This window comes from Amblyomma mixtum, chromosome 5, assembly GCF_055824585.1.
Source record: "Amblyomma mixtum isolate Tamu chromosome 5, ASM5582458v1, whole genome shotgun sequence".
In the NCBI taxonomy this organism is placed as follows: Eukaryota; Metazoa; Arthropoda; class Arachnida; order Ixodida; family Ixodidae; genus Amblyomma; species Amblyomma mixtum.
The window spans coordinates 192,737,867-192,752,854 of record NC_143016.1 but is presented as its reverse complement, the minus strand read 5'-3'; the positions used below and the strand labels follow the sequence as shown (position 1 = coordinate 192,752,854).

At 47.5% G+C, this 14,988-nt stretch overlaps 1 protein-coding gene across 1 annotated transcript in view; it reads left to right on the top strand.

Annotated features, from left to right (window-relative positions):
- The first annotated feature begins 3,221 nt into the window (after positions 1 to 3,221).
- Positions 3,222 to 14,988, top strand: part of LOC149345289 (uncharacterized) — a 76,058-nt gene continuing 64,291 nt past the window's right edge. Inside the window, exons 1-2 of the mRNA XM_089542744.1 lie at positions 3,222 to 3,397; positions 5,448 to 5,553. Of these exons, the coding sequence (XP_089398870.1) occupies positions 3,230 to 3,397; positions 5,448 to 5,553 (274 nt within the window). The 5' untranslated portion in view covers positions 3,222 to 3,229. The remainder of the gene's footprint in view (positions 3,398 to 5,447; positions 5,554 to 14,988) is intronic.

The window sequence follows — 14,988 nt, the reverse complement described above, 5'->3', positions numbered from 1 at the left end:
AACGCAAGAACTGTTCCAGACTGCCGAGCGGTCACGAGCGGTCACAAGCGAGGTGGCGAAGCACTTCTTCCTCCACTTCTGAGTTGTATCAATATCAAGAAGATGAAGAACAGAAAAACTAGAGAGGGAACTTAAGCTCTGTCATTAAAGGTATGATGCGATAGCGGAGTAGGTTAATTTCGATATATGCAGACGGCAATTTTCTACTTTACATTCATAGATCCATGGGAGTCCTGATACCCCTCATGGCGCCATAGTGCCGAGATTAAGCGAAGCGCCACTTCCCTGCAATGGCAAGAGCTCTTAGCGGTGGTGCTTGTGCGACCAGGCTGCTCTTCTCGAGCGACGAATCATTAATTTAACGGTGACCTGCCAGGGTATGCAGTGCGCTCACTATTCGGTGGGTAGGCTTTAATGACGCGGAACGGTCCCGCCAGCTAAGTGGCTTTTTGCCGCCTAGGTTGCCATCTGGGGACTAGCTGTCAGAACCATGCTCGTGATTTTTCGCTCACAACGCCGATGCCGACAACATTGACACCGGATTTTCGGTAAAAGGGTGCCTTTAAAGGGTGCCTTTAAGTTAGAAAAGTACGGCTCGCCGAAGTAGGGACAATGAGACATAAGCATGTCCCGTCGTGGTTATTTCTTCGCGCGTCTTATTTTTTGCGCTTCATCTTCTCAAGCTGCCTACCCAACCACTTATTTCCGAGGGATATACCAGTTTAGGTTCAACGCTCACGAGATGCAGTGGAGATTGATGGACGTTAACAAAATGCTTCTCGTAGTGTGTTAGACGCTGCGTATATCTTACGAAAGTTATATGACCACAAATCTTGCCGTTACATTTATGATCCGTAGCAAGTTTTGTGGACGTCATGTGGTTGTTCTGTAATGCTTGTGCGAAATTTTACTGGTGAGACCTCAGACTACCTTAAGTTTTTGTGGGGTGTAAAATGTATGGTGGCAGCTAGTTCATGTATTATTATTTATATACCAAGATGTGGCACCCGGAATTCGAGCGGGAAAGTTACGGGTATAAATTAAATGCGTTAGAGCCCAGGAACACAAAAGGTTTATTTGTTTGTGACTAAACGAGGGGATAATACTCTCCTTGGCGCCCGAGGGCGAAGGGTAGACCGGAAGTACGTCTTGCGGAAGGAGCCATGGCGCACACCCAGCAGTCTGGGCTCGCGCAAGGCACGATGTGGGAGGGGAGGTCAAAGAAAAATTAATCTTAGGTATTGAAACTAATCCTATCGGCCATAGTTAATCCAGGGCACATAAGGGGGGAGGGGGTCATGAGCGACACAGACACAACACAGACTGCTCCTGTGCCAGGATAGCTGTGTGACGCCGAAGCTAGTACAGCGGGATAATCCACGGACACTTGCAGCCAGAGTGTGGTGGCCCGCTGAAGGTCCCTCGCGCCGATGACCCTAGTGGACGGCCACACTGCCACCAACAGCACACGCAGTCGTCGGAGGCAGTGAGGTGTGCAGGGTGAGCGCTGGGAGTCGCCCATTTCAACCAGCACCGCCGCCGCTGACCCCTCCTGGAACAGGGGCGTAATGGAGCAGGGCTGTGAAGCTGCCAGAGAACCTGCGACGCGCCGCATTGCGTGGGCACGCTGACGTGCGTATGAAAGCTGCCGTGAATCCCACGAAGCCCATCACGACATCAAAGTGATGGGATCAAAACCCGCCGCGTTCAGGGAATGCCTGAAAACGGCGGGGGGCAGCCCGCATGAGGGTATGCAAGATGGCCTCCACGCAGAGAGGAAGCAGGGAGAGCGGCGGCAGGCCATTACTGCACCACAGCTTGACAGTGGTGCAGCGAAAACTGCGCAGTCGGAATTGATTGCGCCACAGCTTGTTGAAGTCGGGCGTCAGCAGGGGAACTGCTAGAAGAGGGATAAGCTAGTGGCCGCCATTTCCAACGATGCGGTAAAAAGACAGACCACTGTTACCAGCCTGCGACAGGGAGGCGACAGGCCACGTGCGAGAGACGCCAGGCGCCGAAAGAGATGCGGGATTAACCGCTTTTTTGGGCTGTGCGAAAGAAACTCATTTTTGGTTTCAAAACAGCTAGTACAAGCGCAAAACGTTCTCACTCCGGATCTTGTGGCACGAGGGAGAGAGAGAAGAAAGCGAGCAGCCATTATATATTTCTTGTTGAAAATCATTTGTCCCGGGAAGTTAGCGAGTTCCTGCGAAGATAATGAGCTGTATCGTTTCTGTTGCTGATGAATTCATGTATTTACTTTCGAAAAAGCTTTTCTCAGCCCTTCATGGGACTACTGACTTTTTGTTTGGGCTTAATTTTCTGCCTCTAAGATCTGGAAATGTGCAACAAATGTACTGGAAGTGGCACATTACATCCTTTTTGGCCGCAAATGTGGAGGTATGTTCCCCTGTGAGTTGCCACTAAGTTTTGGCTAGAACCATCGCTGGTATGCACCTCATCATGAATTTTCACTTCTGGGAGCATTCTAAACGTGCAACTGTGCATTAAATAACCAAAGATGATAATATCACTTTACGGTACTTGACACAGTTGACAGTGCAGTTTGCAATCATTTCCGTTTGTTTTTCACATATAAGAACAGCCACTTTCCTGTGTCGCAGGGGAAAGAAATGGTAGTTACGTCTACTTTGGAGGCCGCGGCATTTTCGAGGTGATGAATAGATTTTGGTGCAGACCGCTTGCTTACTGTTAAGGCTGCCCGCGGGCACTCAGTTCAGTTGTAAGCTCGCAAAGGGACTCCCTTATTAGCACGTCCTATGAGGTGTTTGGCCGGCGAGTTTTAGGGTATTTTCATGTAGACAGCAATGACAAAAAACTTTAATTCTTTCACTCGAATTATGTGCTTCTTCCTAACGAAATCAAGAAGCCTGAGCAGCTGGAACAAATCCTCGATAGGTTTACTTTGATTTTCACATTCGGACCTAAAATAAGGTTTATCTGGGCGAAGCATTAACAACTTTTAACAAAATGAAAATTGTATTATTAAAAAAAATTCGTAACATCTTCCGATCACATTCATATATAAACTCGATAAACGCAGAACCCGAGAGAGCCGCAGCCCACCACTTCCTTTCTTCACGACAGCAGCTAAAGCATACTTGCCACAACCCCGCGCCGTCCAACGCGGAGATACCTGATAACTTATGTTGCTCGTCGTCACCGCGCGGCTTCTCTTGTTTCATTGTAGACAGGATCCCGACATGGCATGGAATCACGCGCTGCCACAGGATGCAACGGAAAGACGAGAGTCGCGCTCTCTCCGCAGATTCTGCGCGGGCGACGTAGCCAGCGTCTGCACTCGCTGCACGCCGCCGCTGAAGCCGCAGGCCGAGCCCCTCAACCTGGCCGTCTTCGACAGGCGTCACCGGCGAACGTAAGCACGTCCAGGGCGCTCTGCAGAGCCGCCAGTCTCATTGTGAGCTAAGATTAGTCATGTCACGAGAAAAACAGTGCCACCGTTCAGGATGATTCTGACCCGTGTTACCTGGCATAAGCAGACCTGGCATAAGCAGACAAATGCGGATGATAACTTAGTGTTCTGGAGATAAACAATAATCTCATATATATGATTATGGAGTGTGCAATGGAATTACGCGGTAGTGTAGCTAGACTGGATACTAGGAAGCTCTCTAGGGAGACGAAAGAGCTGATTAATAAACGCAGAAGTATGAAAGCCTCTAATCCCAAAGGTGGACTATGGATGGCAGAACTCTCAAAGCTATTCAATAAGCGTGAAGTCAACGACATAAAAATATCGAGAGGATTGATCAGGCTCTATACTGGGGAGGTAGCCTAAATGCGGTCCCCAAGAAATTAACCTTTAGCACAAATCTAATACAGACATTGCCCTTACAGACAATACATTGCCCTTACAGACAATAAGGGCAATGTGACACCCAATATTAATAACATAGTTAAAGTAGCTGAACAATTATACACAGATCTACAAAGCGGCAAAATAATCAGGATGCTAACGACTAAGCCAGGGGTGCGGAGTTATTGGACATCTCCCGGATAACGAACGGCAAGGAGAAGAAAGCTTTCATACACAACAATTCTGGACAAAAGCATTTTTAACGGGAAAGAGTTTATGAACGCAATTTTTTCATATACGGTAATGTTATACTATAACAATGAATATATCCCAAGATCTCCCGAGGACAGGCTTACATTTTCTTGCTATTAAAGTTTTTGCGATTGTCACAAGCGTTCCCCATTGGTTTTCTATGGCAGTTTTAACAGCTCCATGCGAGTGATCGAAAAACTTAGCTTTGAAACAAAGACTTTGCGACACAGCGGAAGAATGGACCACTGATTTCAATATTTCCCTAACACTACCTTACAGTACTCAATATTCCAACTCTTTGCCCAGGGATGTTGTACATGCAAGCAACGCGAAGGTGAATAGCGCCAGATGAGGGTCAGGTAACTGCTGATTCAGGGAAGCGCAGTGGGGAGATCGTGCTAGGAACACTTGCCCCCCTGTGCGCGCAGTATCTCAGGACCTCGAAACTACTGAAACCGTGGAAGAATGCTAACATCATCTCCATCTATTAGAAACGGTACGTCAACGACTGGAAAAATGACAGGCCAGTATCTTCATATTTGAACAGATACATTCTCACTAGTTTATGCACTCGTTCCGCGTCATATAACCGCGTCAAAAATATATCCCTTGAAAATGATGAATAGATTACGGCCTAAAAAAATACACACCAATATGATCAAGTAACTTAATGTTTTTATGTGTGTGTTAATAATAAAGACACCATACTGGTGAGTTCTTGTTATTATAATGCCTGTATTGCCTATCCATGTCTTCTTTTCCTTTTTATTTATTTTTTGTTCTAACCTGAAATCGCCGAGTGGAAATGCCTCTGGCCAGCCTTTTGACTTGTCTGGAATAAAAATGGAAACTGAACAACTGAATGTAGACAAGTAATGGAGCCCACGTGCATGTGCAGGGTTTCTTGGTTTTTCAGCGTGTGAATCCCATCTTAAATCAAGCTGACCAAAGAAAATCAAACCATGTCGTGATATCTCGGCAAATAGAATTTTGTCATTTTGGCTTGCATAAAGATGTGAGCAGAAAAAAAGCACATGCAGTTTCGACAAACCCCGAGGTTGAATTTTTTTTTTTCGTGTCAAACCTTTAACTAGTTTCAAGAGATCGAAACAGAATGTAGTGTCAGAGTACACCAGAACCCTGCTCCGAGCGAGGGCTCAACCTGAAACTAGAAAAAGTCCGTTGCAGCAGCCTGCTTTGGATCTAGTGTCTGATTAGTTACATCTTGTCAAAGCTGATGCCAAACACGCTCCAAAAGATAACCTTGCATCTGGCAAACAATAGCTGTCCATGTCTAGATCCCACCTGTGGCACTGCCGTTTGCATACATGCGCGCCGTACCGGCTCTCGTTTACAGGTCGTCGCCTCTGCGGGTTCGGACTGGTGTCCTGAGACCATGTTCAACAAGGCCGGCTCTTCCCTGTTGCTCCTCATTCTTCTGCGGGTTGCCTCTGGGAAATCAGGTAAAACTGTTCTGTCAATGACTAAGAAAAAATAGCATTTTCGGTAAGCAAAATTAGTCTTATTTCACCCTAGCTTTTTCGAGTAAACTTCATTTACCAAGACCTCGTTAACAATGATTTTCTCACGGCCCCAGAACGACTGTGTATAGTTCCATGGTGTCAAATGCTTGTTAGCTCCGAGTTGCTGGCCTTGCACCGGTTAACGCAGACAGCCTCGTAGGGAAATCAAAGCTCCGAGCATTGAGCCATAGATACTCAGAAGCTTACTGGTCCTTTGGGAGAAGTATTGGCTGGGTGACAGAGTAACAAACAGTCCCTCCAGTTGCCTTCGTTCCATTGAAGAATACTCATCCACCATTCTGACTTCAAAGCACCCATACAAAATGCGCACCTACCTTCAAACAGGGCTGAAAATTATGGGTATAATTATTGCAATGAAATACAAGTCGGTACCTGTAGTTCGAAATTTAATATAAAATTATATGCAACTCGACAAACAACAAGAAGCATTGAACAGGAATTAAAATAACCAGCATTTGTTAAAAATATACCTCGGAAGAAATACGAGACATTCCCCTACTCTCCAATGGTTCATAACCTTTGTGCACCAGCAAACTACACTTTCTTTCAGGTACATTTGCATGCAGAAGTTGACCTCATTTTTAAGAATATTTCGGAGTGCAAAAATTGGGAGAAACCAGGCTTATACATTGCATCCCAAGCCCAGAACCGTGTACTTAAAAAAGACTACGGCCTCTTCCATAAGCAAGGCTGAATGGTGGGCCTGATGGTATGGCATGCTAACGAATTTTTTACCAGCCAAGGACGCATACAAAAGACCGAACCACATAGGACAAGGCTGGTAAATGCCCTAAGTCTTGTATGGCTCTCTCTTGTGTATGCGTCTTCTTTGGCTGGTAAAAAAATTTTTTCCATAAGTCTCCAGTTTGCCTGTGTCCTCCATAAACTGCCGGACCCCTGTCCGCTGCTAGTGAAATTTTACTAAAGCTAAAATAATACAACCAACAGTTGATGATATGCTAGGGCTACAGGATTCCAAGAGTTTGAAAAGGCCAGTGGGAGTCCAAGCCAGGTAGAGTAGGGAAATTTGACTAGTAGCGGATAGGGATGCTGCAGTCTGTGGAGGACAGCGGCAAATTGGAGCCTTATGGAAGTTTTTTTACCAGCCACAGAAGACGCATGGACAGGAGAAAACCATACAGGACTAGGGCATTTACCAGCCCTTGTCATGTGTGGTTCTCTTGTGTATGCGTCTTCTTTTGCTGGTAAAAAAAAATTGCCATAAGTCTTCAATTTGCCGGTTTCCTCCACAGACTGCAGCATCCCTATCCGCTACTAGTCAAATTTCACTACTACACCTGGTTTGGACTTCCACTGCCATTCTCGAACTCTTGGAATCCTGTTGTACTAGCAGACCATCAGCGGTTGCTTGTATTATTTTCGCTTTAGTACTACTCCCTCCAGGGCGAAACTGCTCGATTCTGTACTTTCAAGAGGTTTGTTTTGGCATGCAAGTGGCTTGTCGCATGACGAATAGGTGTAAATATTGCCTAGTGGATTTGCGATGCCACAACGACAGCTGCAGCCAGCTATCATTCCGTGGAGCAGCAAAATGGCCGTCATTTTTAAAGTGTTGAAGTGTTCAGTATTTTGTCTCAGACATGAGTGCGAAGGGAAGACTTTTTTATGTTGCATGAAAAGAAAGAAATTACAAACACACTGAACTTTGCAAGAATGCCCCATGGACATTAATGAAGTGTGCCATCCTTGCTTTATCTTTGCCAGCTAGCAAAATGCAGAAATCTGCAAATACTTTGGTTGATAAATACAAGCTGCCTTGCACTCATTTGAGCACAGTAGATTTTCGCTTACGCCAAACTTAAGTATATCAGTATCTCAATATATTATGCAAAAGTAATTGCAGTGAAGATTTGCAGAGTATTCCAGTAAATCACCGCCTCATACAGAAGGTTATGGAAATAATTGCAAGCTTATGAGCTTCGTATGTACATTAGCTTGCCCAATCTATGCACATAGCAGAGAAGTTTGCCTTGAAAAGATATTTACCCCTGCAGCTTACAGTACTTCTGCGCCAGGTAGAAGATTACAAAAGGAGTCTGCATAGATAGGGCAATAAGTATTGTCAGAGTAGTTGAATACAGAACTTATTAGCCAGGCCATAGCTCGCAGAGCTTCAAATATTTGTGCATAACACTAAACGGCAGATACAACAAGCAGTGCCAAAGAGAGACAGACACTTCTGTAATGAAATGAAAAATAATATTTCGCTGGCATTTAAAAGCAGCGACCTGCTACTCAGCATTGTCAAGGACAAAAGAGGGAAAGACGAAAGGAAAAGTAAAGAACAGCGCAGCGACGACGGAAACAGAAGAAAGATATGCACCAACTAGCTCAGTTTTGGTTCTACGAAAGGAAAGAGGCACAAAAAATTCTCAAGGTTTAGAAAATAAATATAAATGTACACATATTTTCAGAAATGATGTAGCCATCAAGTTTGCTTGGTTTTATGTGGTTTAACATCACAAAGCAGCGCAGGCTATGCGGGAGTCCTTACTGAAGGTTTCTTGATAATTTGACCCCGAGGTTCTTTAAGTGTGCTGCCATCGCACATTACGTGAGCCTCGAGCATTTCGTCTCTATCGTAACGCGACCATCATGGCTGGAATCGAACCTGCATCGTTGGGGTCAGCAGCCGAGCACCACAACCACTCAGCCACCATGACAGCTCTTATTTGAGTTGACATGCATCAAAGTGGTGACTAACGGGGTCGACAAAGTTCAATTCAGAGGGAGTGTGCATTGATGAGAAGGACTTAGAGTTTTGTTTAGTCTATCAATGCCATCTAATTAGACATGAAAATTCATTAACAGTATATACAGCTTATGGCAGGCTAAGGAACATAAAAAAAGCAATACGTTCATAAATTAGGCAAGAAGAGCCTGCACTCAGCGACCATTCCACTACCCAAAAAGGACAGTCAGCTTTTAAAAAGCATACCCTGACCATGTCCATTCATGAATTCAGCTGAGATTTTAATTCGCATTTTTACCATCCCCTACAGCTCTCGCCCTATCTCTTAGTATTCACCCTACGATTTTTCTTTCAGTGGTTCACTACACTGTTCGCAATTTTAAGCCTTTTATAGTGTGCAACACTTTGCCTGACAGCTTTGCAGAGGCAAAGAAGTTTAATTTTTTTTTTAGCATACTGCAAGGTGCTCTTCGTAGCTTCTGTCTGCCGTCCTATTTAACACCCGGTCCTTATTCTTCCAACCATTCCTCTCAAATGCTCTGTATCTGTGCATGACTTGGCTCAGATGTGCTCCGTTATCACTTCCAGTGCCTCACTGCCTATCGTAAAATGTTCTTCACTTTTCAGAGTGTTGACTATTCCTTTAGCTGTCTTCATTTCTACGCTAAGTAATTATATCCTCAATCATGAACTGCAATTCTTCACCGCTTATACTATGGCAATCAATAAGACGAAATTAAATGTTCTAAGCTTCATAAGTCTGTGTTTCCCAAATTAACCCACCGCCGCAGAGGGTCACCTCATCTAGTATCGTGACGTCCCATTCACTGTAGGTGCGTTCTGCAATGCAACCAACCATTGATTTCAGGCCGCTGCTGCCAAAACTGCCCTTCTGACTAGATTCATATGCTAGGATATAAGAATTCGCTTTCTACAATCATCATCACAAACATACTCACTAAGCCTTCTCCTCACGGAAGGAGACTGGCAATGACTACACATTAAGGATGTGATGTTTATCCCTCATCGGTACCGACTCGAGAACACATGCAGTGCAGTATATACATTACTCTTTCTGCTCGACATACGGATAAATCAGAGACGCTACTGAGTTTGTTGTCTCATCGGGGACAAGTTTTCATTTGCCAGCTATCCGCCAAGGCCTGGCTGGGCAACTGCCCAAAGTCTGGTCGGTGTCAGTCTATAGAAAGCCGTTCACATCACTGAACACTTGACCATTGTTAGTGCTGCTTTAGTGAATCTAGAAGGACAACAGAGGGTTTTCAAGCGTGAGAGTCTGGTGCAATGCCAACAGGTTCTGCCAACTATCCCACCAGCCCCCAATTTAAATCGTCAACAAGCACTGGGTGTTGACAGGTGATTTTGATGTTGTTCCTTCCAACCCAGAAAGGTTGAAGCGGCTCCTAGGCCAATATTTAAAATCATATGTTCCACTCAGCGCCGGTGGCTGAAACTTTCTACAATGTACCTACTTATGGGCAGTAAATAAATTGTGATTGTAAGTGTTTAAATTTCGTGCCTCTGCTCCTTTAAACAACAGCAAGACAAGAGCTGGTAAGGCTGAGAAGAGATGAACAGAGAAGATATGAACAATAGATGCAGACAAGAGATAAACAATACCAGACTATAAAACTGGGTGGATTCCAAAAGGAGGTGAACGCATCAATGGGTGGCAGTCAGATGGGTAATTGAGATTAGGAAATATGTGGAGAAAGGGTGATAGCAGCTGGCAAAGGACAGAGTTAACTGCAGATCAACACGGAAACATTTTCCTGCACTGATTTTAACGCCAATAGTACTTCTGCATGCGGCACAACGTCCGAGCAATCCCGAGATGTCCTGCAGTCAGCTCATAAAGATATCCCTGCATAATTTCTTGCGTGATATTTTTAGGCACGACAAGAAGATGTACAGTCCTGTTGGGCGCAAAGTTCTTCTTCGCGAGGACATTATTATGAAAGGCGAAGGACGACAGTCGCCGCTTGAACCCTCGTGGAGGCGACGCGGTCTTGGCTTTCAGATAATCACCTAGGCTTTGCAAATCAGGATCCGAGCGCTGCTGCTGCGCGGAACTGCTGGCGCGTAGCGGTCCTAAAAAAGCGTCGTCGTCTTCCTTTTCCGGTGCTGCGTCGACGGAGGTTCGCGACAAGCAGTCTGTGTCGCAATGCTTGCGGCCAGGTTTGTAGACTATAGTCATGTCGAATTCTTGAAGACGCAGGCTCCAACGAGCAAGACAGCCGGAGGGATCTTCAAAATTCGCCAGCCAGCACAAAGCATGGTGATCGCTGACAACCTTGAATGGTCGTCCGTATAGGTAGGGGCGAAATTTCGACGTGTACCAAATAATGACGAGACATTCTTCCTCGGCCTTTGAATAGTTGGCTTACGCTTTCGACAGTGAACAGCTGGCTAACGCAATAACTTTCTCCTAGCTACCATTTTTCTGAACGACGACCGCTCCGAAGCCTACACTGCTTGCATCGGTATGAATTCTGGCTTAAGGGTTTTCATCAAAGTGCCCGAGCACAGTAGGAGACTGTAAGCGTCATTTCAGCTCTTTGAAAGCTTCCACTTGCGGTCTTTCCCTTTTAAAAGGCACGTCAGGCTTGGTATGTTGGGTGAAAGGTTCAGCGATGCCCAAAAAGGTCTTGACGAATCGCCAGTAATAAGGGCACAATCCAAGGGTCTGCATATAGCTTTCTTGTCAATAGGCTGTAGAAACTCTGCGATCGCAGCCGTCTTTTGAGGGTTTGGGCGAACTCCATCCTTGCTTACGACGTGACCAAGAAACAGCAGCTCCTCGTAGGCGAAGTGGCACGTCTGTGGTTTCAGTGTTAGGCCTGAATACTTGTTTGTTTCCAGCGCTATCTGAAGCTTTGTGAGGTCGTCTTCAAAGCTTGAGGAGACGGAAAGAACGTCATCGAAGTAAAATAGACAAGTTTGCCACTTGAAGCCTGCGAGCACCGCATCGATTACTCGCTGGAACGTCGCTGGGGCAGAGCAGACGCCGAATGGCATCCCCTTGAACTCGAAAAATCCGTCTGGCCTGATGAACTCAGTCTTCTCGCCATCTCTTTCGTCGACTTCAATTTGCCAGTAGCCGCTCTTCAGGTCCATCGATGACACGTACTTAGCGTTGCACAGCCGATCCAGTGTGTCGTCGATGAGGGGGAGGGTGTAGACATCCTTCTTCGTAATGCTGTTCAGGCGGCGGTAATCGACGCAAAAGCGGAGGGTGCCGTCTCTCCTTTTCACTAGAACGACTGGTGCTGCCCAGGGGCTCCTCGATGGCTGGATGACGTTGTCACGAACCATTTCTTCAACTTGCTTGAGGGTAGCTTAGCGTTCTAGCGGCAATACGCCGCAGTTGTCGGGCGTGTTCGTCTGACAATGCGGTGCTTGGCAAGCTGAGTTCGTCGCACATTCGATGCTGATGAGAAGCAGTTGCTGTACCTTTGAAGAAGACTGCGTATTTGGTCTTCTCTGCTCCGGCGTAATGGTGGGTTGATATCAAACATCGGTTGATGGCCTTGGTCAGATGGTTCTACGGGTTGGTCGGGGAGGGCAAATATGTCTGTAATATCTGCGAGCTCGTTGAGATAAGCAATCATCGAACGTTTCTTTAGATGCCGATATTCTTTGGTGAAGTTGGTTAGCCGCCCTGGGCTTGGCCATTTCGGAATGAAGTGACTCCTCCTGCGACACCCAGTCCTCGATCCAGGAGTAACTGAGCGTTCACCTCGACGATGCCTTCGGCAGTTTCAGTGTTTCCAGTGCCTATGCAGGCGACGACACTTGATCGGGGCGGCACGCTCAATGCTTCATTCAGGACGTTTAAGGCAACGTGATGAGTCACACTCGTCGCCGCAGGTATGGCTGTGCCCATGTAAAGCTTGATCGAATTAGATCGAAGGTCGATGATCGCCCGATGTTCATTCAGGAAGTCCATTCCCAAATGACGTCTCGCGAGCATTCCTGTAGGACCAGGAAGGTTGTAGCATAGGTTCGCCCATTTACTGTAACTCTCGCGGTGCAGCGTCCTGATGGCGTAGTAAAGTTACCACCTGCGGTGCGGATCAGCGGTTCCTGAGTCGGACAGCGAGTGGCCCGCTCATGACGGAGTAGTCAGCTCCCGTGTCGACCAAGGCAGTAACCGCGTGACCGTAGACCGTAACTTCAAGGTCACTTGTTCGCGTTCTCGTATAGCATACTGTCTTCGGTGTCCGATCTCGGCTACGTTGAATAGTGAGGTTGCGGTGGGCGTACCCAGACGGTACTTCTCGGGAGAACGGTAAAATATGATGATGATGATGATGTCCTCAGGCTGACTTCAAGCCTGACCGCGTCGTCGTCGTCGTTATAGTTGAGGCATGGTCTTGCGTTTTCGTCGATGAAGGATCTTTGTTCTTGCGCTTAGAAGCAAGCTCACCTTCAGAGTCTACTTTATTCAGTTTAACCTTCGGAGGCTGGGGGAGCGTCCACGCACCGCGCAGCCTCGCGTAGGAGATACAAAGCGCGGTGGCGATGCCGACGGGGAACGTGATAGGCGGCTCGGCGATGGGAATTCTTCCCGACGCAAAAACTCCTGGATTTCGGCTAGTCGCTGGCCGGGTCGGGGTTGTGGGAAGTTGTAAGAGAATTCTAGGATGCCCGTTCTTCTCTATGGCCATAGTGGGTGGTGCTCATCGGCAGTTCTCCACTCGTCGCATTTCCTCGGCCGTGTGCGACGCTCGTATGACGGTCGGGCTGGGACGAGAGGGTGGTAGTCCAACGCAGCTGGCTGAGGGCGATAGGGACTTGGTTCCCGTCGTCAAGGTGCAGGACAGTGCACTGTTGCGGCGTAAGTCATCACTGGGGGCTCCGGAGACTGCGTGGTTGTGGCGTCACACCCAAGGCCTGTTGAACATCGTCCTGGATGACGTCAATGAGAGATGTAAGCTGCCGCTGCGTTCGCGTTGGCAGCAATCGTCGGGGCTCTTCTCGCACAACTTGACGTATAACCTCCCCCAGGTTATCGCTGTTAGCGGTGTCCAGGCAGCTTGCTGAGAAAACGCGCTGCTGGCGGTCATACTGGCGGGCTCGGACATCAAGAGTTTTTTCCATGGTGGATGCCTCTTCTACGAATTCCGCGACGGTTTTCGGCGGGTTGCGGACGAGGCTCGCAAAGAATTGCTCTTTAACTCCTCGCATAAGCAGCTTTACATTTTCTTCTTCCTTCATGCTTGCGTCGGCACGCCGCAAGAGATGCTTCATCTCCTCAGTGTACACATCAACGGTCTCGTTTGGTTGTTGTATGGCAGACTGTATCAAATTCTGGGCTCTCTCCTTCCGCACGACGTTTGTGAAAGTCTTCAGAAGCTGCTCCTTGAAGGTTTCCCAGTTTGTAAGGATAGCTTCCTCATTCTCATACCAGATACTTGCTGGTCCCTCCAAGGCGAAGAAGATGTACCTAAATTCCGTGGCATCGTCCCAGTTGTTAAAGGTAATCACATGGTCGAACTGTTACAGCCGTTCTTCGGGATCGGCGCCAGGCGAAGCGTGGAATGTTGATAGCATCCGGGGCTGCTGCAGAATGATTGGAGTCGACGTCTGGGACAAGTTCATGGTGGACGTTGCTGTTTGGTTTCGCTTCCGGGTAGGCTTCGGCAAAGTCCGGAACTCAGATGCGTCCCCTAGCAGACGCCGGCTTGCGCGGTGGACTGGAGTAAGGTCCTGTTGTGAATGCCTCAAAGTGCTGGCGTCACGACTTGCAGAGGGTGTCCGGAACATGGAAGGCTACCCAGAACCTTCACCAGATGTCACGTTGTAGTGACGGCAGGAAACCGCAGTGAAAGAAAAGGGCAAATTTTACTGACAATTTACACAATAGTTAAACAAAAATACAGGGAAAAAAGCTGCGTATGGTGGCAATTGCCACCACCCTGTTTCAAAGGGGGCGCTCCTATCCATCTGTCCGTCCGTCCGTCCGTCCGTCCGTCCGTTCATCCGTCCGTCCGTCCATCCGTCCATCCGTCCATCCGTCCCTGCATCCCTGCATCCCTGCATCCATCCATCCATCCCTGCATCCATCCATCCCTGCATCCATCCATCCATCCATCCCTGCATCCATCCATCCATCCATCCATCCCTGCATCCATCCATCCATCCATCCATCCCTGCATCCATCCATCCATCCATCCCTGCATCCATCCATCCATCCATCCCTGCATCCATCCATCCATCCATCCCTGCATCCATCCATCCATCCATCCATCCCTGCATCCATCCATCCATCCATCCATCCATCCCTGCATCCATCCATCCATCCATCCATCCCTGCATCCATCCATCCATCCATCCCTGCATCCATCCATCCATCCATCCCTGCATCCATCCATCCATCCATCCATCCATCCATCCCTGCATCCATCCATCCATCCATCCCTGCATCCATCCATCCATCCATCCATCCCTGCATCCATCCATCCATCCCTGCATCCATCCATCCATCCATCCCTGCATCCATCCATCCATCCATCCCTGCATCCATCCATCCATCCATCCATCCCTGCATCCATCCATCCCTGCATCCATCCCTGCATCCATCCATCCATCCATCCATCCCTGCATCCATCCATCCA